The sequence below is a fragment of the Bombus huntii genome, chromosome 12 (genome assembly GCF_024542735.1).
Source record: "Bombus huntii isolate Logan2020A chromosome 12, iyBomHunt1.1, whole genome shotgun sequence".
NCBI classification, from domain to species: domain Eukaryota; kingdom Metazoa; phylum Arthropoda; class Insecta; order Hymenoptera; family Apidae; genus Bombus; species Bombus huntii.
Window position 1 is genome coordinate 6,550,433 of NC_066249.1, and position 26,474 is coordinate 6,576,906.

The 26,474-nt window shown below is 37.3% G+C and overlaps 1 protein-coding gene across 7 annotated transcripts in view; it reads left to right on the top strand.

The window, feature by feature from the left end:
• LOC126871786 (uncharacterized) overlaps positions 1-25,787 on the top strand; it is a 585,120-nt gene extending 559,333 nt beyond the window's left edge. For 6 of the 7 annotated variants that reach the window (XM_050630990.1, XM_050630993.1, XM_050630991.1 and 3 more), the window contains 6 exons: positions 1,128-2,655; positions 3,475-3,578; positions 4,375-4,755; positions 5,008-5,091; positions 5,969-6,135; positions 7,935-25,787. In XM_050630990.1, coding sequence (XP_050486947.1) covers positions 1,128-2,655; positions 3,475-3,578; positions 4,375-4,755; positions 5,008-5,091; positions 5,969-6,135; positions 7,935-8,259 — 2,589 coding nt within the window. In that variant the 3' untranslated portion in view covers positions 8,260-25,787. The remainder of the gene's footprint in view (positions 1-1,127; positions 2,656-3,474; positions 3,579-4,374; positions 4,756-5,007; positions 5,092-5,968; positions 6,136-7,934) is intronic. The other variant, XM_050630996.1, reaches the window with a different exon arrangement.
• The last annotated feature ends 687 nt before the right edge of the window (positions 25,788-26,474 follow it).

The following is a 26,474-nucleotide window of genomic DNA, read 5'->3' on the forward strand; positions in this document are numbered from 1 at the left end:
TGTCTATAGAAAACTGATACTCTAAGAAAACTATATTTGTACAATCTTGAACGATCAATCTGTAACTGTTTAATAAGATTATAAACCTAGTGAACCATTTTTACCAACTAGAAATCATGATCCAAAATTCAAAAATCACATAGCAAAATTCAACTTTGTTGAATTTGATGATACCTAACTTTAACGATAATTAAAACATTCAGTTGCTATTACATTTCCATAGTAAACCTCCGTAATAACCCTCAAATTCCCCACACACACACTCAGAATAATAACTTCATTGTTATGCACACGTTCTCGTTCGTTCATCCCCGAATGCTTCGCACGCACAACTTTCGCCTCGCAACTGCCATCCACCGAAAAGTACATGGCAAGAAGATTGCTAAAAGCGACGACGCGCGAACGGATATGAGAATCCGCGTTTTCGTCGCTTGTGTCAAAACAGAATATATCCAAGATCCTTTGATGGGCTAATTACACCTGGCGCCCCGTTCTTCGTTCCGTGTCAAGCGTCGAAGACGCTTTAGTTTCAATTACGCGACGGGGCAAGGGGCCGCCTCTCTCTCCGGGCGCAGAATTTAATAAGGCGAATTATCTAAGTAGTTGGCACCAACTGCACCGACGATGACGTCGACGATGCTTTGTGCCGTTTGGAAAGCACCGTTTCCGTCTATGTCCTCCACCTATCCATCGGATATCTTGCACGCCCTCCCTTTCTCCCTCTTCGTCGTGTTTCTCTCGTCTTCGAGGAGACTCATTAACGTCTGACCTATGAAATTCCACCGTAATGGCTGCATTCATTGACGTGCCATTGGAACGCTTTTATTCCGCGAATTTTTCATCCCCAATCCCTTGGAAAATTCAATTTTTGACGAGAACTTCTGAATGAGGATTGGTATCCTAGGTAGAACTTGGGACAATGTTACTTTATGAATAAGAATTTCTATAGTTTATGGGTTTGATCGATTTAAACGTTTCGGCGGATTTTTATGAAATTATTTCAATACACTCTAGAAAGTATTAAACACGAATCGCAGTATGAAATTTGAGAGCAATCAAAAAATCGTGTCATCGTATAATAATCGTCTAACGAATTATTAATAATTCTAATATACCAAACCATTCAGTTTCAGACAACGAGCCTGTTACAAGAACAACCTGCCGAGCAGTTACAAGACATCACCCTGGAGGACCGATACCCATCTCAGCACACCGTGAATCCCGACTTACAAGCGCTGGTCAACTCGCCGTTACCAGACTCGCTAGCCGAATTCAGTACTTACGGTGCCCAATATACAGAAAGCCCGCACACGTTACCAACTCAGTCTCCCCTGCCATCGCCTTTAACGAGACACGACAGTCCAAGTTTCACATATCCAACACCACCAGCGAGCCAAGAAGGCCTTTTAACCGGAAGCTTCCCTCTATTGAGTCCTCAAGAGGACCCGGAGAGCGTGAGACAAGTATCGTCGCCCTTATCAGCGGCTTTTTACGCGACCACGATGTCCTCCGCGGCGGCGGTGGAGGAAGCTCTGAGTGAAGTATTACCAGCTGAATCCGAAGCAGACGCTGATCTATACGGATCCGGTTCACCGAATCCGCATTCTCCACTGCCAAGCCCTTTGTCGGCGACCCCGGCACCGTCGCCACTGTCCTCGTTACCGCCGTCCTCGGTCTCGTCACCAGGACCAGTGTCGTTCACGGGCACCAGCTTCCCTGTGTCGCCACATCACGCTCTCCAGAATCAGATGATGCCCAACTCGGAGGACCCACTACTGTCGTCCACTCCGAAGGACTTCACGACAGCCAGCCGTAGGCGATTCGAGTTTCAATCGTACAAGTTCATCACCAGCCAAAACTTGGTCGATTTTGGACTGGGTAATGGTAGCCTAGCTGGTATCGTGGTAGATAACAACGGGGAGTTCAAGCTGATTCAGACGGCTGGGCTGCAAAAGACGAACGTGCTGGTGCAGACGAGCTCTCTGAGCCCGGCGTTGACTTTCAAGAAAGAGATGCGGCTGACGACTCCGAAGATGGAACCTGTCACTGTGAATCTCGGCTTAAACGTGCAGACTAACCATCAGTACAACGCTGGCCAGTTCAATCAACAGCAAGTGGTGAATCCGACGAAATTTCTTATACAAACGAATGTGGCTAAGAATAATAATATGAGACAGAAAACGGTCAGTGGAAACTTGCCTATTCCGGTGGAGCAGATCAAGGAAGAGCTTCTGGACGAGGATGTTTTCCTTAATCCTAGTAACGTACCAACTGGCAGTCCTGTTAGGCAGTGCAGAAAAAGGCCTCGTATGGATGGAGGATTGTACGCGAATGCGTCACACTCGTATCCGTCGAGATTGAGGAAGGCCTGCGATCGACATTGGGATAGTAGCTACACGCCTCCACCGATTTTGGATCCTTCTAGACCTGGACCTGGACTGTACGCCAGGCTGCATCAGTATGAAAGAGATTCTGACTTCAGTTCGGATGATTCGCAAGGGAACGATGGACCTCCGCCGAGAATTAATATCGGGACGAGGTACCAAGCGACGATACCGCCGGTTGGGAGTGACGGGGATAGAGGAAAGGGCGAGCCTGAGGCTGATCATCTGCTCTGGGATCCCGGTATAAATAACGTGCTGACAGATAATGAACGTAAGTAATTGCGGCCTTTAAAAGTTATTGGATTTGGTTTATGAGAGACTTGGGTTTATTGAGAGTTTTTTTATGAGAGAGAAATGAGATAAATGTTTTTTTTCTTTTCCTGTTTTCTTCTTTCTGACGAAATGGATATGAGATATAATATCTACAATTATAGGTATTTAGCTAGAGAACTTTATTGGGAATTTCCAAGCTTTTACGAATATGTGTACATATGTAAAAATGTTTTGATCCTTTTTTAATTAAATTTTTTATGATTCACGGTTTTTCAAATTGAAGATTTTTGTACCTTCTTTCCTCCGAGTCTCTCGTTTGTATTAGAGGCTTAATGTCAATGAACAATACTATCTCTGGCTTGTATATATACATTCTTGAATTAAGAGGGAATTGGTTATATAAACGGTGGTTATGTGAACGATCGTACAGTGTATCTCTCATCGAAAGTATCATTTTGTATATAGAATGTGATTATACAACCGCACATTACATACGCAATAATTTCGTAAGAAACGCAGTTGTAATAATTATTATTTTCCATAAAGTTAACTCGAAGCAAATAATCGATATTCGTTGATTAATGTTTCCCAATGTTTCTATGTGGCATCGCAGGGAATGCATTAAAAGAATAAGTAGATTACTTTATCCATAAACGTAGATCGTAATAAAACAGACGAGAATAATACGTAAAACGATTGCAATATCGTCACGCTACAGATACACAAATTACATTTAGTTTACGCTTTCACGCCAGAGAATGCGTTGTTTCCGCGCGAACGAATTTGTATCTGAAGCAAAAAACTTTTGTTTTTGCAGTGGAAATGTACCTACAATTTGCATGCTGCGCTGCGGTACCAGGTGGAGGAAGGAACAAAGAATACGCGCTTCATCTGCTGCACATGTGCAAAGGAAATATTCATGTACGATTCTTTCAGTTTAATTCCTTTATTCCATTTCCACCATCCTTAAAATTCCTATACCATCCCTTTTCGCTTTTCTTTTTCTCTTGATATAATTTTGAGCAATGTATTGTTGTAGTTGAAGACAAAAAGGTTAACAAAATTGTATATAACCGGTGTCTTAATTTTCACATATTGCATACATTTCGTAATTTTATCCATTGGGGTTGTTTATACAAAATACATGAAATATCCAGGATTATTAAAAAATGATATCTTTCCCTTGAACTCGATCTGTGCTATTCTGCCTCTGCTATCTTCTATGTACATACGAAATCACTCTCATTGTCTATATTCCATACTTTATATTTTCCTTCGTTTTCAAGTTTCTCATCAATTACATATAGCCCCAAATTATATCAAATTGAACGTCTGATCGTTCGCTTTTTGTTATGGTTTGAAACATTTCAATTAACTCACAACCAGTATCGAATAGATTTATATCTTCCTGTTCTAAAGCAAAGAAATATCATCATCTTTAATACATCTTTGTATTTCCATATTTCATTATCATTTATTCTCTTGCATGCACAGAAATCAGCACATTCTCTAACATTACTAATACGTAACTATTTTATTTTATTTGAACTGTTTAACTTCTATTTAGTCATTTTCATAAACTTATCTCAACTTCGTAATACTCTTATTATGAAACTTTTCCAAATACAGAAAGCTAGGATTTCTCATCTTCTCGATGTCTCTCTTTTATTAAATTCTTTCATTAATAGTATCAACGTGGTTCGTTGTTCGTTTCTAGGAAGCAATGTTAAAGCTGATGAGACCGACGCCTCCGTTGCCAGCGGAACATCCGTTGCTGAGTTACGAGTGCCACGAGACCGACCGATGGACGTCGCAGGAAATGGACGCATTCTACCAGGGCCTGTTGAAGTACAACAAGGACTTCTCTGCGATCTCGCGAGACGTGGGTGGCAAGTCCGCGAAACAATGCGTGCAATTCTATTATCTGTGGAAGAGGCTGTGCCCGGACGAATACAGGAGACTGCGTGTTCGTCACGGTAAACCAAAGATTAAGACAGAGAGCAAGGATTACAAGGACACCAGGGAGCTTCGCGACGCCATCGCGTCGGTCACGGAGATGGACTTCAGCGAAGACAAATCTGTTCTTCACCGCACTCTGGTAAGTTCAATCGAGATTCGAATAACATTATCGTTAAATCACGGATGCTTATGCTTTTAAGGGATATTTAAGTATACAGACAAAGAATTCACTTGTAATATTAATGTGGTTTTAAAGTATAGAAAATTATCCTTATACTTATATCCTATAAGGATCGAAGACTGTTTAATTATCGTGTTTCTAAATATTGTGATATTTGTATTTATCTGTATGGAGTTTGATTTTTCGTTTCACGTAGAACTTGTTCTTCAGTTACAGACAAACGAGAGAGAAAACTCGGCTACTCTGACCACTAGCGACGGAGAGCTGAGATTATTCGCATACGACTGCCCCGATGTGAGTACCGTTACTTTATATCACCCTCTATGTATTCTATCTTTTACCTACAAGCTTTATTTGATACAATGAAACCGAGTAACTCCAAACGATAACAAATTTTACGATTTTAATAAATAAAGTATTAGAGTAACAGAGTTTGTTAGCTGCTGAATATAACTTAATGTCACCGCTTCTTTTTGATTAGGAATATATGATACAATATCGAGCATTTTAATATTCTTTTATATATGTATATCTTTTTTTTTTAACAACAAGCATAGATCGATCGTTAAATGTCTAGACGATTATCGAGACTATTAAATGTATCTTTCATGAAACTTGTATTATTTTTCTATTTTTTTTTTTAATTATTAATTATTAAACTAACTACTCGTCGAGTATTGAATACGAATCGTTCAAATGTACTCCTAAATTATTATTAACGTATTATTTATAGCAAATATTGTTACTAAGCTAAATAGCATATTTTTAAAAACGGCATTTTTATTAAAAGAAAATACCTGAAAATACTGGAAATTTGAAAGATGTAACTCGGATACATAATATGTGACCGAAAATCTACAAAAATTCACAATGATCGATTCGTATTCGATTTGTACGTACAGCGCGTGACCACTCGACACGCGTAGATAACGCGTGAACGTTTAAGTGTCGCATGTGACTTGTTGTTGGACCTGTCGTTTCTACTTTTCTCTCACGCTTTCTTCTCACAAGGTACGAGCGCGTTGTGCGTTGCGTTAAAACCAAACACGTTTTGTGCGTTTACTTATCTCTGTCCGTCGTCGTCGTCGTCGTCATCGTCGTCGTCGTCGTCGTACGTGTTGTTGTTTGTTTGTGTTGTTTATTTTGGCTTTGTGTTTCTTTGTGTTGTCAGAGCTTTAGCGGAAGTGTAACAGTAACGATGGCCGGAAGCACCCAAACCGCCCAAACCGGCAATACCGGCCACGCCACAGTCAACACCAACTCACAAACTCACACTAGTTCTGAGCAACAACTACCCGTGCCCACCCCACTTCACTACCCCTGCAAGATTTGCGGGAAGTAAGTCTCCAATCTCTAATCTAAACAAAAAATTAAGTCCATTTCGAATAAAATGACCAACGGCTAGCCACTGACACAAGCGAATTAATTAACACGACGGGTTACGAGCGGCAAGTATCGGCGCAAGCACAACTATAGAGAACACCTTTGCTTCTTTTTAGAGGGCGAGAGAAACAGGCCGAGAAAGAAAGAGAGCCTTCCTGCATTAAATTATCTCGTCTTCTTCCCTTCTTTTTTTTTATCTCCAACCACGTAGCGTTTCTCAGTGCTCGTTTTTGTAGATTCGAATTTCGGTTACGTGTCGTATACTCAACGGAGAGTTCGCGAATAACAGGGATATTTTATTAATAGTAGTTCTATAAGGGATGTCACTTAATATTATAATTAAATAATTAAAAGAGAGAGAGATTAGATTTATTATTTACAGGAAAAAGAATCTTTGGGATTTAGAGTGAATTCTTGGATTGAACGGTTTTTGAAAAATTGTTATGTCGTTAAAGTTGCGAAATAAGTGTTTAGAAAATAGAAGTTGATCGAAAGATGATTTGAAGAAGCCAAAGATATCCTTGGTATTCATTAGCACTCTGTACTACAAACATATTTTCACAAAAAAAACTCATTACGATACTTGTATCCTACTTGCTGCTAGATACTGTTAATGCCGCTTTTTAATAGGTGTTTTACTTACTATATATTAACGTAGGACAATAATTATGCAATATGCTATTGCAGCAAGTTTGATATGTTCAATGAAAACGCATTATTCTCTGTATAATATACTCAAATAAATTGCTTGGTACGTATCTTTTCAACAATCATAGGTATCTTGCGGCAAATTTATTAAAACGGCATTGTTAATCGTCTCTGTCCTCTACTTTTAATTCCTTTTGTCTTGAGATTTATTAATTTGTTTCAAAATCTGCTTGCAACGCTCTGTGCATAAGTGCATAATGAAATCGATGTATCTGCCTGAACCGTATACGTTTTAAATCTAGAATTGAATTGCAATGTTGCAAAATATTGCAAAAATGTTACAAAAGCGTCGATGTACATATAAAGTAGAGAAAATAGTGGAAAATTTCTAACGATACGTAACAGCATATACGACTATGATACGTAAATCAAATTTTCTTTCTTTTTCTTTTCCATCGTACGGAAATGCACTGTGAAAAAATATTGTACATCCGTATCTCCTTGCTCGATATAATTTTTTTATAAATTTGTTATTCGCCTCATTAAATTACGTTTACGTTGCTGTCACTTACATTCCTTTCTCTGTTAAACCAGCATTTCGATCTCGTTCATTTGAATTGCAATCGTTCCAATACGGTTACACGTCGCACGTCAAGGTGAATAATTCCGGCAATAAATATTTAGAATGCTTGCATTACCATGGAATCGATAATTAATGTTGCAGCGCATCATACGCATGATCTGTCATTAATTAGCTCAATGTTCATACATCGTTGTCGTCACGATCGTCATGAATACCGAACACGTCGTTGAAAATACGTTCGACAAGAATTACAAATACTCAAAATCATCGAAATTGTACACCAATTTGTCAAAGAAAAAGAAGATTACAAAAACAAAATGAAAGATCCCCTTTCGATACGATACTATTAATGTTACCCACGTCTCAATAGCTTCAATTTCTTTCATTCGCATAGTCTGTGTGTTATGTACCGATCCCAGGCATCGTGTTTATATTTACCTATCTACAGTCTAATCCCTTCAAACTTAATTCCTATAGTAAATCGTCGATTGAACTAACGCGATCGTTCAATTTGTCTTTGCAGAGTTTTCAACAAAGTGAAAAGCAGAAGCGCACACATGAAATCTCACAGGCCGGTACCCTCGCCCGATTCAACGGGACAGGAATCTAAAAGGCCTGCACAGCAGCAATCGAAGGTGCAGCAATCCCAACAACAACGTCAGCAGCAACAACCACAGCAACAACAATCGCAGCAGCAACAGCAGCAGCAGCAACAACAACAATCAAGCAGCGTTTCATCGCAGGCCCAAGACTTCAATCAGCAACAACTGCCTCCCAGCAATAGTGACACCGGCGCTCAGAATCAAGCGCATTTATGGCACAACCCAACCCGGCTCAGACCACCATAGGACGATGCCCAGCCGGTTCAACTAAAGTTACCTTAACGAAGGCTGTAACGGTACGGTAGGAAAGTATTTTACGGTCGCGCTACGTTAATAGGCAGGCACTACTAAGAGAAACTAAAACTAGAAAACAATAAATCACGATCGTCGAAGGATCGTCGATGGCACGACGAAAACGGGTAAAAAGTCAGTGACTCCAGTGTCAATCTACAGAGAAAGAAAGAGAGAGAGAGAGAGTCGTGTCTCGAAACCTCCTACACAGAGGCAAAACGTTAACTGACGTTCTAGGCGAGTTATAAATGAGAAACGGACACTTCCATATGATAGATAATATAGTTCCAAGAACAATGAAAAGAAAGAAACAGATGAAATAAAGAAAACGAGAAATACCTCTTGTACGCGCTATGGACTTGAGCGAAACGAAATGACGCGTGTTCTCTACCAGACCAGCCATACCATAAGTTATACGTACGCGGTCACACATAGGTGCGGAACACGTGCATCGGAGGATGAAACTATCCCGAGGTACCTCTATCCTTTGTTAGTAACAACAGACTTCGAAAGAAACCGTTAGAAGCAAAAACAAATGGCATAAGTACGATCAGAATGGAAATTTTAATTTTTGAAAAAGAATCTAGATACTGAAAATGACGAAACGAGGATAGAGATATCGCGTGGGTGTTATACTTCGCAGTCGTAGTCGAAGCTCTGTTCAACGAGGAGACAGGGTAACGGAAGTCCCCCATTTCGTGTCAAACGAGGGATGGACGAAACATCGCGACGGTCCAGCAACGGCAGCGGTCAACAGCGATCGGTTGGATTTGTCTATGGGATAATAATCGAACGTGCAAGCTTTCCGTCTGTTTTATCGATCATTTTCGTTTTGTCGATTAACAAAAGAGGATGTTGGAGACGCGTGAAAACGTCATCGACGAACCAAATGGCCTACAGGAAAGATCGTGTCCTACACGAGCGACACACTGGCTGGTGTTTTTAAGTATTTTCTTTTTTTCTTTTTTTTTTTTTTTTTAAAGTAGCAATCTAGCAGAGGTTAAAACCTGACTGGATGAGTCAGGATAAGGGAATTAGCCACGATTCAGTGCGATGTAACGCGTTGAACGATTATTCGCAGTTTTCGATGTACCTATTATGGCTATATGCACGTGAAATGTTCCCAGGATTGTGCCACAAGACATTAACTGTTACCTGTTGCCTCTTTGTCATTTTTTAAACATTTTAGATTAATTTTAATCGTCTTTTCTTCACTATCTACTCTTCATTACTTCTTTTATTTTCTTTTTTTTTTTTGGTTTATCGTAGACGAGATCGGCTTACGAATCGAATCGTTTAACCTGCGATTAGAAGAATCTTTTCTTTCGGATATTTTTCAACGAGATTCGAATGGAAAACAAGACGATTAGAATAAAGAAAGGTCTAAATCGAAGTGTAAAGCTAATTGGTTAAATATAACATGAACGTAGTGTAATATAAGATGAACTTGATCTAAAATTGATCTTGTTTTTAAAAACGCACGAAAGGTAACGATCTTATAAACGGTTCGCGAGCACATCCCGTCCTTCTAAAATTAATACGACTTGTTGCACGTTCGCTCTAGTTCTACTTAGTTTAAATTTACATTTAGCGTATTTAAATGTCGATAAGTAAAGCGATCAATCGTCAAGAGAAAACGTTCGTAGATTTGTTGAAGCTCCCCAAGATTTTTGTTACCTCTGTTACTTAATATATATAATATATATATTAACTATATTTGTCAGAATAAATTTTAATATATATTATATATATATATACATATTATACATATGTATAAACAGATCGATGTAATTTGAAGATGACTCGTAGCCTAGGCGAGATATAGTCCTCTATAGAAGAAAAAAAAAAAAGATTAAGAAAGAGAGACACGTTGTTCAAGTTTCACTTCGGGCCGCGATCGATCGTGCGATCGCGATCGAACTGTAACATAAATTAATTATACATACAGCCATGAATACATTATATATACACGCATCGAACGCAGACACGTGGCAGAGAGCGTTTATTTAAATAAATCGAGATGCGAACAAAAGAAAAAGTAAGAGATAAGAAAAAGAAAGAAGAAACAGACGGATTATTATTCGACTAATAATGATCGCGTTAGATCACCACTCTATGTGTACATAATTCGTGTACATGTCTGTACATAATTCTAAACGTCAGTGTCTGTATGTACAATTCGAATGAATTTTAACGCAAAAAAAAAATACGTAGGTTATAGGTTTTAGGTTGTTTTAGGAGGGATCTATATTATAAATAAAGTATATATACTTGGCTTGATTTTCTACCTTACTAGGGACTACGAGGCGAGACCCTCGAGCCAATGACGGTGAATCGCCTGGATACAAGTTTCGCAAATTTTTATCCTTTCGTTTTAACGGAATTCAACGATGTTCCTGTATGTAAGGTGCCTTAAATGATCGTTTGCGTTAATTTTATAAATTGTTACCGCGGTGTTGACAATGCGTTGTCTCGCCCTTTATGTTTCGAAACTTTATCCGATAGGTAGTACAAATGTAATTTAATTAAAGAATAGTTACGTTAGCGATTATTTAGCAATTATATCGTTTAATTAATATTTACGTCGGCGTACGAAATTCGGCCTGAACGGCAGAAATTCGATATGTTGCTTGTTTTTAGTTACGTTGTATTACGTTGTTTGCTTGTTTTAAATGTATATATAGGAACATCGTTCCCGGCGAAATTTTACAAGCAAAGATATACGAGAAACAAATATACGAGAAAAGCTACACGTGGCGTTGACACGTACTCGAGCTACGTTTCACGATACGTGTGAACGCTAAAACGTATACATGTGTATCCATTGGTCGACGTCACTCGAGAGATTGTCGTTCAGATTTGTCCGCCGATCGTAGCTGCTCTAATTCTACCTTTAAAGATATTGTTATTGTTAACACTCTTCTTCTTATTAACTTTTACCATTAAAAGGAATTAAAAAACCACGATATACATTTTAACTTTTTAAACTTTTCACGTGTAAAAAGGGGAAAAAAGCGAAAAAAAGAGATGCAAGTGACTGAGGATGCTTTTAAAGAATCTGCCAAGTTTTAAACGAAAACAAAAGGGGAGAAAGGAAGAGAAAAGTGAATGAAAGAAAGGATGGCTTGACATTTTCCAATGTTGCTTTTTTTAGTCTGAAAAATACGCGAGGAAAGAATATCGTTACAAACAACGTACAAACACGTTTCGAAACAGAAGGAGAGAAAGATCTAGGAGAAAGGAGAGATACTTCCGTTTGACGTTCCGCATTCGAGCAGATTCGTTGGATTTTAAGCTTACGAGAGAATCGTCTGTCCTTTATGCGTGTGTGTCTTGTGTTTCTTCCATGTTTTCCCTTTCCAACCCTTCTCAACCCCCTGATCCACCGACGAAAATGAAATCAAGAAAGAAATGTGTAACGCGCTGTTCAAACGACAAACGTTCCGGCCACGCACCATTCGTTCATTTACAGACAAGAATTGCGTATCGATAGAAAAAGAAAAAAAAGAGAAAAAAAAAGGCGTATGGCCAAGGGCACCGTTCTATCTATTTAAAGAAAGAAAATCATCTCTCGAAAAAGAGAAAACCGCTGATAAATAACGAATCCTTGTTTCCTAGATACCTAAATATCGTTCCACAGACACGCAACGAACGGATCGTTTTCGTTTGAGAGAAATATTTTTATCACGTTGACCACATTTGATAGCAATGAAGAATAAATAAATCGAAGCAGTATTTTATCGTTCAAACGTTCGACGCGTGTACTTATTTTCGAATCTTAAATCGCGAATATCACGGATACTTACGGCCCATGGGTATACCTCTTTTACGACCATAGAAGAACACACGATTTTGTAAACTCTGAGTGAACGGCCTCCAGTAAAGAAGGAAAGGAAGAGAGAGAGAGAGAGAGAAAGAAAGAAAAAGAAATAAGTCGAATAAGATGCGTAATCCTAGAAATCTATAATTAACTATACTAACTAAGATCCTAGGTGATTCGAGTATTTAAACATAAGTTCATTTAAGGTGTAAAAGTGTTATATATGTGAATCCCGACCGCAGGTCCGGCTCATAAGTCGAAATGCAACAAAATTAGCAGACATATCATTTAAGACAATACACTTGTTACAGAAACTACGTTTCTACTAATGTAATTCTTATTATATGTACGTAATCTAACTCTTAATCAGATTTAGAATCGATTCGAGGTGAAACACGACGTAGTTAGTGATTAAAAAAAAAAAAAAATAGAAAGAAAGAAAGAAGAAGTCGAGGAAAGGGAAAAGAAGAAGAAAGTGTTGGAATTATTACACAGCAGCGAGATCAAATCCAGAGATCACGATCGTTAGTTGTTAAAACACAACCGAATTAATTATTTCGATAATTTCGTAGTTAAATAATTCTTATTAAATTGCGTTACGAATTTAAGAAAAAACAAAGTGATTATGTACTTAAAATTTAGTTAGCTTTTAATCAGCCTTCTTGGGTAAGATTATGTGTACTTAATAAAATGTAATTATTCTACGTTCTTTCTCCTGTAACGAGAAAGTTCCAAGCTTGGCCACACTCTCTGGATTTGTTTGGCAAATGTAAACGCAAGAGGCAATTCTGGAGGCTGATTACTCAGAATTTTGAGGAAAGGTACGATAAAACGAAGCAATGAAACAGTAACGAATATATGCATGAATTGTACAAACGAGTCCCTCCACGTCACAGAAAAAAAGAATGATATATATATATATCTATATGGAGAATATATATATAACAAAAAAAAATGATAAATATGTGATGTATTTAAATGGTATGTGGTATATGGTATTACATATTTGTACATAGGCGGACCCGTGCCATCAATTAGTGAGTTGTACCGATATTGTACTGCCATTAGTCGAGTTAGTGGATAACATCGAGTGAATGGAGATAGATTGACGACGAAACGGATTACGTTCATCGTATGAAATTTTTGTTTCTACCGGCAAAATCGTACAGCCGAACGAAAAGCGTAGCAGATTCGAATTCGGAGATTAATTTTATTATATTTAATTCTATGTGACTATCCAGACCGAGTGAAATTGATTTTGAGCAAAAATCTTATTTAAACACGACCTGAAAAGTTTTGTTTAATTTTTATCGAGCACGAAATTGTTACGCAATTTATTTAATATCGTACTAGACGTTATCGATTATATTTATCTAAGTGTTAAAAAAAAAATGTATAGTTTAAATTATTTCACAATGCGCTGATTAATTTTGAAACTTCGACGAAGTACAAAATTATTTAACGATATTTTAATATATATTATATTTGTAGTTAATTTAAATCATTAAGCAGACCAAGGCAACGTAGTGTCTTCGAGTCTATCGTTACCATTGTTCATCGTGAATGTGATTGATTTTCATTAGTCGAATTTTATTTAATAATTTATTAACACACCATAACTCGTATGTCTGCGAAAAGAAAAAGATATGTCTCATATCGTCGATAAATCAAATCGTAGGAATGGCGAGGTGACGTTGCGAAATATATTGGTACAACTCGGCGAAGAAAGTGTAGCGTGGTTATACACCTGAGGAATGTGCTCAAAATACTGTATTAAAATGAAAAAAAAGTCTACTAAATGATCATCATCGTTTATGCAAGAAAAAAAAACTACTCTTAAACAAGTGAAAAGTTATTTATTGGATTATATTGATATCGTAATCTATCGTCCTCTTACCTATTACCTACTTTAATATCTATCTCTATACGCCAGCATGGTTCTTTATACTCTTCTATTTGATGTTAATACTATTCTCTATTATAACTTTTACTACGACGGAGAAACAAAAAACGAAATGTATTGTTAATAGTGTTTTTAAATGTATTCGAAGCATGGTCAGCTGTAGGTGAGCCACGGATACGTAATGTCGCGTTTCACATGAGAACTGATCGATTCGATCCTAAATGCACGAAGATAACGGAACAAGAAAAAAAAAATAAGAGAAGAGAGAAATAGAAAAAAAGAAACAAAAGGGAAAGAAATAAATTCGTAGAACACGAGGCATTGGGAATCTTTGATCTCGTTCAGACAAAACCATCGTCGTCTCTCTGTCTTTTTTGCCTGACAACTTTGTGAGATTAGATTCGTTCGATTTTTCGAACCCTTCGATTATTCGATTTTCGTTCGTCCGATACGAACAATCTTTCGATTTCATGTTCAAAGATCCCTTGTTCTAGACAGCCCTTATCTTTGATCCCTTTTTGCTGTCGTGAAAATATCGCGAATATATAGAGAGCGTGAGAACTGCACGGTCCAGAGTATTCATGTGACACGGACATTTTTATCGCACGGTTATTATCGCAATAATTATTACGATAGAGTGAAAGAAGAAACGTGTGCTCGGTAGCAATATCGGTGTGGACGCGTGTCCGCGCTGTCGTTGTTTTTTCCACTTCTCTGCTCAACTAGTTCTTACCTGTAAGGTGTAGCTGTATACATTAAAATATCCTCGTCACGGTTAGTCTTTTAAACGAAACGATAAAAAGAAAAGAAGGAAAAGGAAAAAAAACACCGTTCTCTCTCCGACTCTTGTATTGTCTTTTGCTCAAAACTCGCGTGAAAGAAAGAATATCGAGGAAGCCGATTTTGAGGCTACGCCGGGAAAAGCGCAGACGAACCTCTCGTAACTCTACAACAAATAAACAAAGAAAGAAAGAACAAAAATTTGCAATGATATCGCTCAAAAGTTGGTGCCATAAGCAATATGGACAATATATTATTAATTGTGTTAGATGACGTATGCGCTAACTACAGCTGGCCGAGTGAGGGATTCCACTTTAAGGGATTTGCAGACGAAACGTCTCGTGATCGTCCCTCGTGAGCAACATTTTTACTACCCTTACTTATCAAGTATCTAAATAAACTTAAACATTGCTTTTCAACCTTTCTTCGTCAAATTTCTCATTAATATAGTATAGACTAGTTGGACTAATTCTATAAATTCTTCCATTTGAACGATTTCTTTTTGACTGCGCTTTCACGCAGTTCCACATTCTATACTATGCAATCAGCTCATGAGAAACGATAGCGTGGCTTTCCACACATTTACACACAGTTCAGTCAATTTGAAGCGCGATGTGGTACCGAGTCGTCGACGAAAACGATGGAAAATCGATTCGAAGGCCTATTAAACTAACTTTCCTCTCCGATCTACGAGGACAGAGGAACGAAAGACCCCATAGGAGGCATGAAAACCCCTCGACACGCGACTCCACCACATTGGTCTTCGGCCAACAAAGACGGCACAAACGTCGCAGCTGATCCTCTGAAACCGAATGCGCGCGTCTGTGACTCTTCGTCGATCCTTTAAATAAACGAAAACCGGAGGAGCGTCGATTTTGTCCAGTTACGCATGGCCTCGTGAAAATTTCGAATCGATCACTGTGTTAGTTATAATACCTCTTTAGTCTGTCGATAGCCACGATGTAACCGCTTGCTTTTCGTCGTTTTAACGAAGTTTTAACGAAGTCTTTGACCGAGGTGCTACGACGCCCTTGCGCGAATTGTGAATATTTAAACAAGCTTATAAAGAGATGGATCAACGAGAGTTTATAGACGCGCACGTTTCTGTTTTTAACGTCAGTCGACAAAAATCGAGGAGCTCAAGGTCCGGCCAAAGCATCGACGCAAACTGAGAGCAGAAAGAAGGATTCCATCGATGACGGGAGAAACGATGAGATAAACACGTTGATGTGTGTTAGTTAGGCTTAGCCGGAGTGACGAGCTTCTATGCATCAGTATTACGTTCGAAGAGCGATACTAATATACATTGGTCTAGTGATTATACATTATATTGCGTACATACGATTTTATTTAATATACACATATATATATATACATATTGGATATGAAAGGGCGATATTATTATTATTAACTATTAATTATTATTAATTATTATATAGATATGTGGGGATATATATACTTATATATATATATATTTGTATATATAAATACTTATACATGTATAAATATATATATTCGTATATATATATATATTTATATATATATGGGCGCCGATTATGTGCAGGGAGTAGGCAGCGACCACGCGCTTTGCGATAGGTCGCGGTTTAAATCTCGATGTTGTTCGTTCAAATGAAACAAACTAAAATAGAAAAGGGGAAGAGTAAAAAGGAAACAACAGCTCGCGCTTCGGAATCGTGAGCGATGGGACTTCGGTACGCGATAAAAGGAAACACAGATGGAACGGGAAGATTTTTGGAAAACGAGGGAAGCAGTTGCTTGCTTCGGTTGTTCAGTTTTTTCAACAATGTAAAACTCCCAACAGAGTCATCGAATGTACAGGAAAACGATCTTGGCAAATTGTGAGTCGACTTGTCGCGATCGTGTTCGTTTAAATCCTTATCGATATACTTCGATATATTTGCAACGACATTTTGCAGTGAAACGATCGTCGATCCTTTACAAGGCAATCGTCGAACCGTCGATCAACTTATACATCAAATTCTTGACAAAATTGGTTCAGTTTTCGATCATTGCACGTGAACCAATCGCGATCGAAGTTCGACTGCACTATTGAAGCACGATCGATCGATCGAATTTGAAACACCGATCCGCCTGTTGCAGAAATTCCACGATTCACGTGTCTCGAGATGAGTCGACGAAATTGTTCACGGATTAGCTGAACGAAACTTCAGTTTTTCCTCGATCGACCGATCCGGATGTTTGTCCTTTCGATGATATTGAGCAAAACTTACCGAAAACCCTGGCTCACGAGTGCACCAGAGTATTAAAAAAGATCGGTATAACCGTGGAATAATACCGCTGCGGGAGATTCAAGACAAGCGTGAAAGAGAAAGAAAGAAATGATGTTTTAATACTCAGATGTAATGTATAATCTAACCGTCGTTTATAAATGGATATGGATGATGAGCAATGGATATATGAAATAAATAAATATATGTATATATATATTATATATTAGATATATGTTATATGTATAATATATAATATATGGTATATATACGTAATATATGTATATAATATATATTAAAACTGCATTGCACACGTAGTATATATATATATGTATGTGGCGATATATATGTATATATATACATACATATGGACTATTTTCTTCTATTGATATTGTGAGTAATTGCTGCGTGTTATTTCCATCATACGTCGCAAGGCACTCTGCAACCGACGACGAGACGCGAAATGAACGATTTTAGTCGATATTAACGTCATTGTTGCTAATTTAGCGGTTAGTAGACGAATCGATGTGATGTAGCGCTAAATGGAACTTCATTTGAATGTACATTTCTCGAGAAAAGACCGTAGCTAATCGTTATTCGTGCATCTATTCGAAAACTTTCGTACGAGGAGGAACGAAATATTAGTATGGTAAATAGTATACAGAATTTTTTATATGATGTAAATGTTCTTTGGAGTTACGACTTACTACCATTGTTTCTAATTAAAATTGTTACAGAAATAATCTTACATACGCGTAGCGAATTAAAAGGATTCCTAAGGAAGAAGGATATTTAATTTTCCGTGAGTTATTGTGTATAACTTAAGGAGCAACGAAACGTAATACAGATGATTATTCTATCATTATATTTTTCTATGACTTTTTCAATTTACTTCGATATATTCGATTCTGTTTTTATTATTCGTCAAGTTACAATTACTTAATTTTAAACACCTAAAATATCTCATTAATTTATCAGTCGATTAATTTATTCGCTATTGACGTCTTACGAAACTCGATTTAATAAACAAAAAAATGTTGGTACTTTCAGTGTGGAATAGATATATTATAACAATATTTTTCAATTGTAAACACATTGTAAATAGTAACTAGCGGTAGTGAATCGAGTCAGCTGCTTCTCGATTATAATGAACATAATCGATGTCTCGCGTCGTTCGTCTCGTGTATGCGGTGCGTCCTGCGCAAGCTATCCCAACACCGAGCTACACCAAAAGCAAGCGACTAACGAAAGAAATTAAAAAAGAATGAAGAAAAAAGAATAAAAATATGTACGATGTGTAAGCCAAGTGCCTTGTGTTCTGGTAACTAATCATTGATTTTTAACTATGATATTAGAGGAAGTGAGAAAACGAGAGAACGAACGAGAGAAAGAGACACCGAGGAGAAGCAAAAAGAACGGGAGAACGAAATCAAAGGTTTTTGATATCAGTTCGAAGGAAAAGTGAAGCGTGTTCTTCGATAGGATAAGAATACACTTTTTCTCCTCTTTTTATACGATCTTAAATGATCGTTGCTCCGTGCTATATCTGCTCCTCGAGTAATTTCAGTCACGTTAATTTCGGTAATTTCATTGCAGATTTAACGACTCGTCGATTTTATCAATAATAACTTTCATAACGATTTTAACGATCGTAGAAAGAGCAAAGAAACAAGACAATTTCTGAAATGCGGATTGGTATTTTTTATAATACAAAAACGCACAGTATTTAAAAGATGGAATAGAAAGTATATTCGAGTAATCGAATAATCAAAACGCACAATCGTCCGCGTTTTACAGCGACGTTTCTCTTCGATACTTGTTTTCATTGCTCCGAGTGTTTTACTGGGAAAAAAGATTCGTAACAATGTTTTATTAATTCTGACGTATCGTAACGATGTGCCAAAGCACGGAGGTATTGCCATCGTGCATAAGAATCTAGTTTTACGTTTCTTCCGTCTGATTATGCGTAATGAAGAGAAAAACGTTCGTTTTGATTGCTCAGTTTCTCTCTACTTCCACTGCCTGAAAAAAAATTGATCTCAAGTTTACGAATAGCGAAATGTCGTTAACTCTGCAACGTGTCTTCGTTGTCGGAATTTTTTACCCTTCGTAGCGTATGTGCCTATGTTAGCGAAAGAGTTAATTGCTCCAAACAAGTCTTCGAGTTAATCCATTCTGCACTAAGCCTTACCTCTATCAAAATGATTATTTCGTATGATTCTCTTGTCAAATTTATTCAGCGAGATATACAATAGAAATTTAGTTTAAACGTTAATATGATATCACGTTATCATGCAAGAGACGCTCGAAGTTTCGTCGACATACTCAGAAACCTCGACCGACTCCCTCGATTAGCTAAAATCTTCCTTCTAACGCTTGAGATAAAAGCTATGCTTTTAACGCTGTTTAATACCGCGAGCGTTTCCACGAAAGTTGGCCAGAAGCGAGGCGAGTGTCGGATATCGTATCGCGTTGGCAGCTGATTTCGCGAACGGAAGTAAGAAGAGGGAAAGGGATGGAAAACTCGACGACGAAATTGATCATCGAGCTGTTGTTAGGCTTAGAAGATAGAATCACTTGTGCCGCAGTGCACTCTGGGCCCATCCCATGCCAAATCCTCGGTTAGCAGAAATGAAAAGGAAACGGCGACTAAACTAAATAAAAGAAGCAAATAAAGAAATAAAATGTGGACATTTTCATTCGTAGCAAAAATCGTTTGGTGTTGCGATAGACGGCGAAGGTGTCAGAGCAGAATGGAATACGAGTGTTGCGTCATCGTGTGTATGTATGTATATGTGTATACCGTGTGTTATACGGGAAATACGAAAGAAAGAAAAGAGATGCGAGAACAAAGCAAAAGAAAAGAACTAGGGAAGGAAATGCAGCGAGTGTTCCGATTGCGCGTGCACGTACGTACGCCGTTTCTTACCGGCGACTCTATACTTAATGTAATAATCTTTTTAACTATGACGAGGAACGAAATATTAGCTATGTCTAAAAGGAATTGATGTACATAGTAGATCTCGGTAGATAGCAAATGTGTCGTGGCCGAGGGAGTTCTGCATTCATGACGCGCTTAAACGGAATCGTGTTTAATATTTCTTTCTCCAGGAGAAAGAACAAATCGTTCTGCGACGATATTAGTACGTAACGAGGGAAACGAATTATACGAGAGCGTTCGAATGAAATTCGAGGACGTTTCATAGAAAGTGTAACGGCGATTGCTGCCTCATGGATGCATTGAATCGGATGAGAAACCCCTTTAAGCAGACAATCCTTTGTTAGTTAGTCCTTAAATACGCGCGTGCTGTGTCCCTGTGTATGAATGAAATGTATGGAAAGTATTAATTCGTAAGAAGCCGAAATAATTGCGCCTATTTGCCATCTGTAGCCCTATACTCTCCCCTCGTCCCTCTTTCTTATATTTTCTCATTCTTTAGATAGATACGAGTGTACTTAATTCCTAGAGAAAGCGGATACGATGCACGCTACTTTTTATTGGTTGAATGGATGAGTAATTTAGACGTTTTTTAAGTGTAAAAGGAAAAAAGAATAAGATTTTTAAACGATAGCGTATGTCGAATTGGAGAATCAAATTGAATCACGTGCCAATAAAGAGTTTTCTCGAAGTATGTTATAACGTATCTTCGTATCCGCTTGTTACATAGTACGTCGATCTTGCGAAGAGTTTTCTTCTTCCTCTTAAAACTCTTGTAGGCATTGGCTTATTTTACGAGCTTCGATACCGAGGACGATTGTATAATAGGAATAGTAGGTTGGAAAAATTCTTAAGGAAAAGTCGAGAAACGAACAGTCAACAGTCGTTTCGCAGCGTCTTCGCGACTCGCATGTTTTAGAAGAATTTCAATTTTACTCGAGAGAATACGAAATATTTTTTAACGTTTACGTTCTTTTGAATAGATTTAAGATTATGATCCGGTAATTATCGCCAGTGGCGAAACCGAAAGTTAGATAGAATTAAACAAAATTCGATCTTTAATAATCGGAGCATGGTTTGGAGAAAACGAAACGACTCGGAACTTGTAAAAAGATCACGAAGCAATGGTTCGATGTCTAGTCTAACCATGAACAACAGAGTATTGTGTCTTCGATGATAATTTCTGTAACTGCGATGGATTCTGAAAGGCTTGAAGATGAAGACGATGTCTTTATCAAAATCGACACAGAATAATTTATTTATTTGGAGTGCATCGCGATGTATAGAATTCTAAGCCGGTACCTAAGTTTACAATAGAAAAATTTTATTTGATATATTCTGATAAAGTATCAAAGATTTTATCGCAATCGAATTATTGTAAAATGTTTAACCTTGTCGCTATGTCAGTCGCTATTAGAAAAATATACACGCTTATACGTACGGGAATATCTGTATAAGTAAATTATTTTATTAAAAGCAAATTGTCATCAAATTTCATTTGCGATCGTATTCTGCCAGCTAAACATTAATATCCGAAGTCAGTACGTTAAACGCAAATATCAAAAATAAATTTTCAAATTTTAAATTCCTATTTCGTTGAGTGACTATTATAGCAATGAAAGGTATCTGTTCTAATCAAAATATTCATTTTTGACGGTTATCAAAACTGGTACGAGAAATGTTTCAAAATTTCTTTCGCTGATACCTCGCCAAAGTTCTCTATAAAGAAGCAAGAAACTATTTGCACTGTGCGAAAAATCAAAAACAACGAAGATCAAACAGAAACGCGAAATTATTTGAGAAATGAGATCGTAACGCTTAACAATAAATACCGTGCCAAATATCGTCGTTGTAATCAAAAGACGCATCATCTCAGTCGGTGTAGTAAATCAAAAAGAGGAAAGAAACACTGCTGCGATAAAATTAGGAAAAATTCTCGGGTATGTCGTTCCGTGAATCTTCCGTTCCTCCCAATAAGTTACGTCGTCGAGGCTGAATCGACTCTCGTTCCTTTTCCACTCGTCTCTACGTACGCGTTATAGTACGTTTTAGCGCAAATGTGTTAGTGCAAATGTGGTGAATCGTAGCCCGCGAGCGACGAACGTGTAGTATGCAATAATATACTGTATAAAGAGTCTGGATTTTATATGTGTCGTGAGCAACGGTGTGCAAGAAGGTGCACGAAATCCTTTCGATCCTCTCGATCCAACCCCCCCCCCCCCCCTCCCCCGCCCCTCCGATACTCCTCATGAATTCCACGACTCGTGTGTTTCAATTTAGACGCGTAAGAGATCGAAGCGACGTCGCGTAGGATACAGACTGCGCTCGAGATTCGAAGATCTTTCAAAGAAAATATTGAAGAATCAAAATTGACAATCAAAATGGAAAACAATTTGTCGAAGTACGAAGAAGGTTGCATAAAGAGGAAAGGATCAGAGAAGTAAACGATGGAAATTATTGAATGATATCAAAAGTGCTTTTCGGAGAACAATTATCCATGATTATTGGACTCTCGAGTGCATAGTTCCGCGAGGAAAGCGCGGTTTGTGTCGATCCAAGGAGAATTTTTCGACTTTGGAGAAGAGATCGACGCATCCTCGCTCGCGCTTCGCTGCGTTCTAGCTACTATTTATGTGAAGGATATACATATATTATACAGTGTACACAGTAACCGTGGCTGAAGCTCCAAATCAAAATGCACAGATTCAGATACGAGTATCGATCATCGGGACGTTTAACCATACTCCCGATAGGATTGTTCGTCGAATAATTTTGTTCGTATTTTTAAGCGACGTTGTAAAGCGAAAGCGTTAATCAAAGGTCGTCATTGACGTGGACAGATGGGAAGCACGTGATTTTTTCATTCGTTGATTGATAATGGAAAATTTGTAACACCAATACCGTGTGAATGGGAATCGAACGATTTTTAATAGGATGAAAATATAAAAAAAATTCGTAACAATCATCGATAGTTTTCGCTTTGCAAAACTTTATTAAGCTGTTCGTGCTTAATGGAACGGAAAATTAAAGTAAAAAGCCATCACGTTAATCGAATAATAGGACTGGACATTCTTTAGGATAATTGTTGTATTTATTTATCGCATATTTCTTGTCGGTGCTCTTTGTGTGTGTACATAGCAAACACGTTTATCGATGTTATTCGTTTGCATTCGCAAGTGCACACGGAAAAGTCAACAGAGGTCGATCAGTGTTTTACTTTGATCTTTCTACCGAATGGCAGATGTATAAATCGCGGCTCTATTCCGATACGACCAGCCCTAGTTTGCTAAATTAAAAGTTCACCACTCTTCTCGAAATTGCAACAGATAATCTTCGAATTATATGTACAAATAATCCTGGACGTGAACTTTCATTACGCGTAGAAAGTTTCAAATAATTACGAAAGTGCAAAATATTTTACAATTATAATTGAGTTCAAATGAAACAAGTTTGTATGAAACAAGAAACACTGACATTCGTGCGAAAGATTAGAGTCGAAGCTTATTGGTCCCCTGCGATTCGATGGAAATAAAGGATAAGAAAGAAAAAATCAAAAGCAGAGAGTGTGAGAGTGAGAGAATGAGAGCCAGCTAGACGTCTGACATATCAAAAGACAGGATTCTTCTTGACGAGAAACCACACAGCAATACCTTTCCGCTCAATATGGATAATAAAGGAGGAGAAACATAACGATGTTTTGAGAATGTTTTAATGTTAAAGAATTCGACACCATTTACAGAGACGGTAGACGAATGTATGTAGATATTTCGGCGAAATTTTAACGATTTTTTCGTCACGTACAATAGCGTGTAAAATTGTTTGTAGACACAAAAATCAGTCTCAAAAGACCTGCTTCGTACAATAAGCGAATTGCCCAACTTCGTATCGCGTGCCGATTCTAAAGTTTCTAAATGTCACATCGTTCAAATTACGTCATTCGATTGGACGCGGTGTCTTCGTGCAAATCATGGAAAGCGGTTTGCCAGAGATTGTTTCAAGCATTGAACGATAGAATTGAACAGAGAGTGAAATTGCTAAAGTAATCAGCTGATAAAACACATTGAATCGTGAGTAGTTATCAATGTTATTATTGCTTGACGATTTTCGTGATTGTGACTCCTTTACAAAAGTGAAAATAACGTAAGAGAAATGAAACGTCGCCCTATCGTCCTTTTATACCATATAGGAGCAGGTGTACGCGAAAGAAATATTTCGAAAACGCGCCAGCTGAAAGATCGAGTCGAAGCGGCCGTGGTTGAAACTTCGATTACAGAATGAAATAGAAATCGGCAGAGGAAGCGAAAATTTACCTAAGTATCGATACACGAATATGTTAGATATATATAGACGAGTAAATGTTTATATGCCTCGTTAACGAAAACATCAAAGACAATTTGAGAGGAGAGAAAGAGCAAAGCGCCCGGTGTTCGGAGCACGAGAGGCAGAGGTTCGTTTGTAAAGGTTAAAAAGACATTGGATAGACATTGCGAGATATTAAATATGAGAGAGGAATGGAGTAACGAAAAATTCCATCTGCTCCGCGCCTGACAAAACGGTATGTCGAAAAAAAAAAAAAACAGTTCGTAAAAGAGCTAGGATACGTACAACAGTACAAGATAGACAAAATAAAAAGTGAAATGTTTGTAAGATATCGGCTAAGCCCTGAGGAGTTTCACTTTAAAATAGTAGTACGATGAGGACAATGTAAATGTATGAAAGATCTATTAATTACCTGATCCTAGCCCTTTCCTAATCCTTTCAAAGATACTTCCTTCCCCTCCTCCTTTCGCAGAATCCTTCCTCGGCATCCTTTTCCTCTCTCTCTACGACGAGTGTAAAAAAAATATCATGTAAAATTAACACACCGATTAATATAAATATAAATATAAATATTATAAATAAATGAATAAATATAAATATATATATAAATAAATAAATATATATAAATATATGTATGTATACATGTGTGTATGCGTGTATCTATATATGTATACATATCTACACGTATGTATACACATATATATACATTCTAACAAATGATTGATTGTGAGTCATTTAAATAATTGTTATATGTATTTTCTATATATTATGACAACTAATACAATGATATATATTGAGATGACATTACGGTACTATTAACTAAGTGTAGTTAAACAAAAATTAGGCGGGCGGATGTTCGCGTTACAAGAAAGAGATAGGAAAAGGTTGGATTACTCTAGTCCAATATTTCTATAAATCTCGCTAAATGAAAACAAAAGAAACAAACAAACAAAAAAAACAGAAAAAATGGCGGAGAAGGCGGGCCAGCGTACTCGCGACGCGAAATATTTAAAAAACAGACAAAAACTAGAAAAAAAAAAGAAAACGATAGGAACGAGACACTCGAAGCGATTTCCTTCTATCACGGTTGCTGAAAGAAGTGTATCTTTTCATCTGGAGAATCACTAGATACGAATGAGAAATAAGCGAGAGGAAACGCGATAATAAGAAAACGATACGTCGTGGTGCCGTTTCGAGTGTGTTCGTTACGTATTGCAAAAAAAAAAGATGAAAAAGAAAAAAAAATAACACTGAGTGAAGAAATCAATGTGGAATTTGCAACAAAAAAAATGTATTTTCTCACTCCCACTGCGAGGTGTATGTTCATCGCTACATCTTATTTGGAACGAAAACCTAAATATTATATTATTATATAAAATTACTATATAATTGTAACGAAAATTGTTTTTCAAACGATGTGGTATTTTTATTGTAGATATTATTATATAACAAATAAAATCATGATTCATTGTATTCGTTGAGTTTTCACTTCTATAAACATCGAAGAATATTTTAAATAATTTAATTTATAAAACGTCTCAAGTCTCGTTTTATTTTAAACCCTTTTTATAATTACGTGATTGTTGAACTTTTTTCTATTTTATTTACATCTCCTTCTATAATTTCAAACTTACGTTCGTATCAGACAAGCAAATCAAGTAACATTTTATACATACATAATATATCCTATAAGAATGCATTTTATGATATTTTAGTTATTACAATGGACGCAACGATAATTTACCATAAACGACAATATAAATAGATGTTAATACTAACACGAAGGTAACAGATCATTTACAATTCTCAAAACAATATACTAGAATCAATAGAAACATTTCGAACGTTATACCTAGATATTCGATCAACAGATCACATTTTGTGGATAATCACAATAATTAGTATAGATGTTAAATACCAAGTCATCTTCACAATAGAAAGCCGTTGGAACTGCTTTCGAATGTGTACAATAATAAACTTTCTTGCAATTGAATGGATCTCTGAAATATCCTTTTTTCACGCAAATTGGAATCAGTGGAGGGACTGGTTCGGTTGGGAAAGAATTAATTGCAGGATCTTTAGGTGATTGTTGTCTGCTGTGGTTTAATACGTCCTTCATATCATAAACTCCTATATATTTTCCATTTAACTTAAACGCGA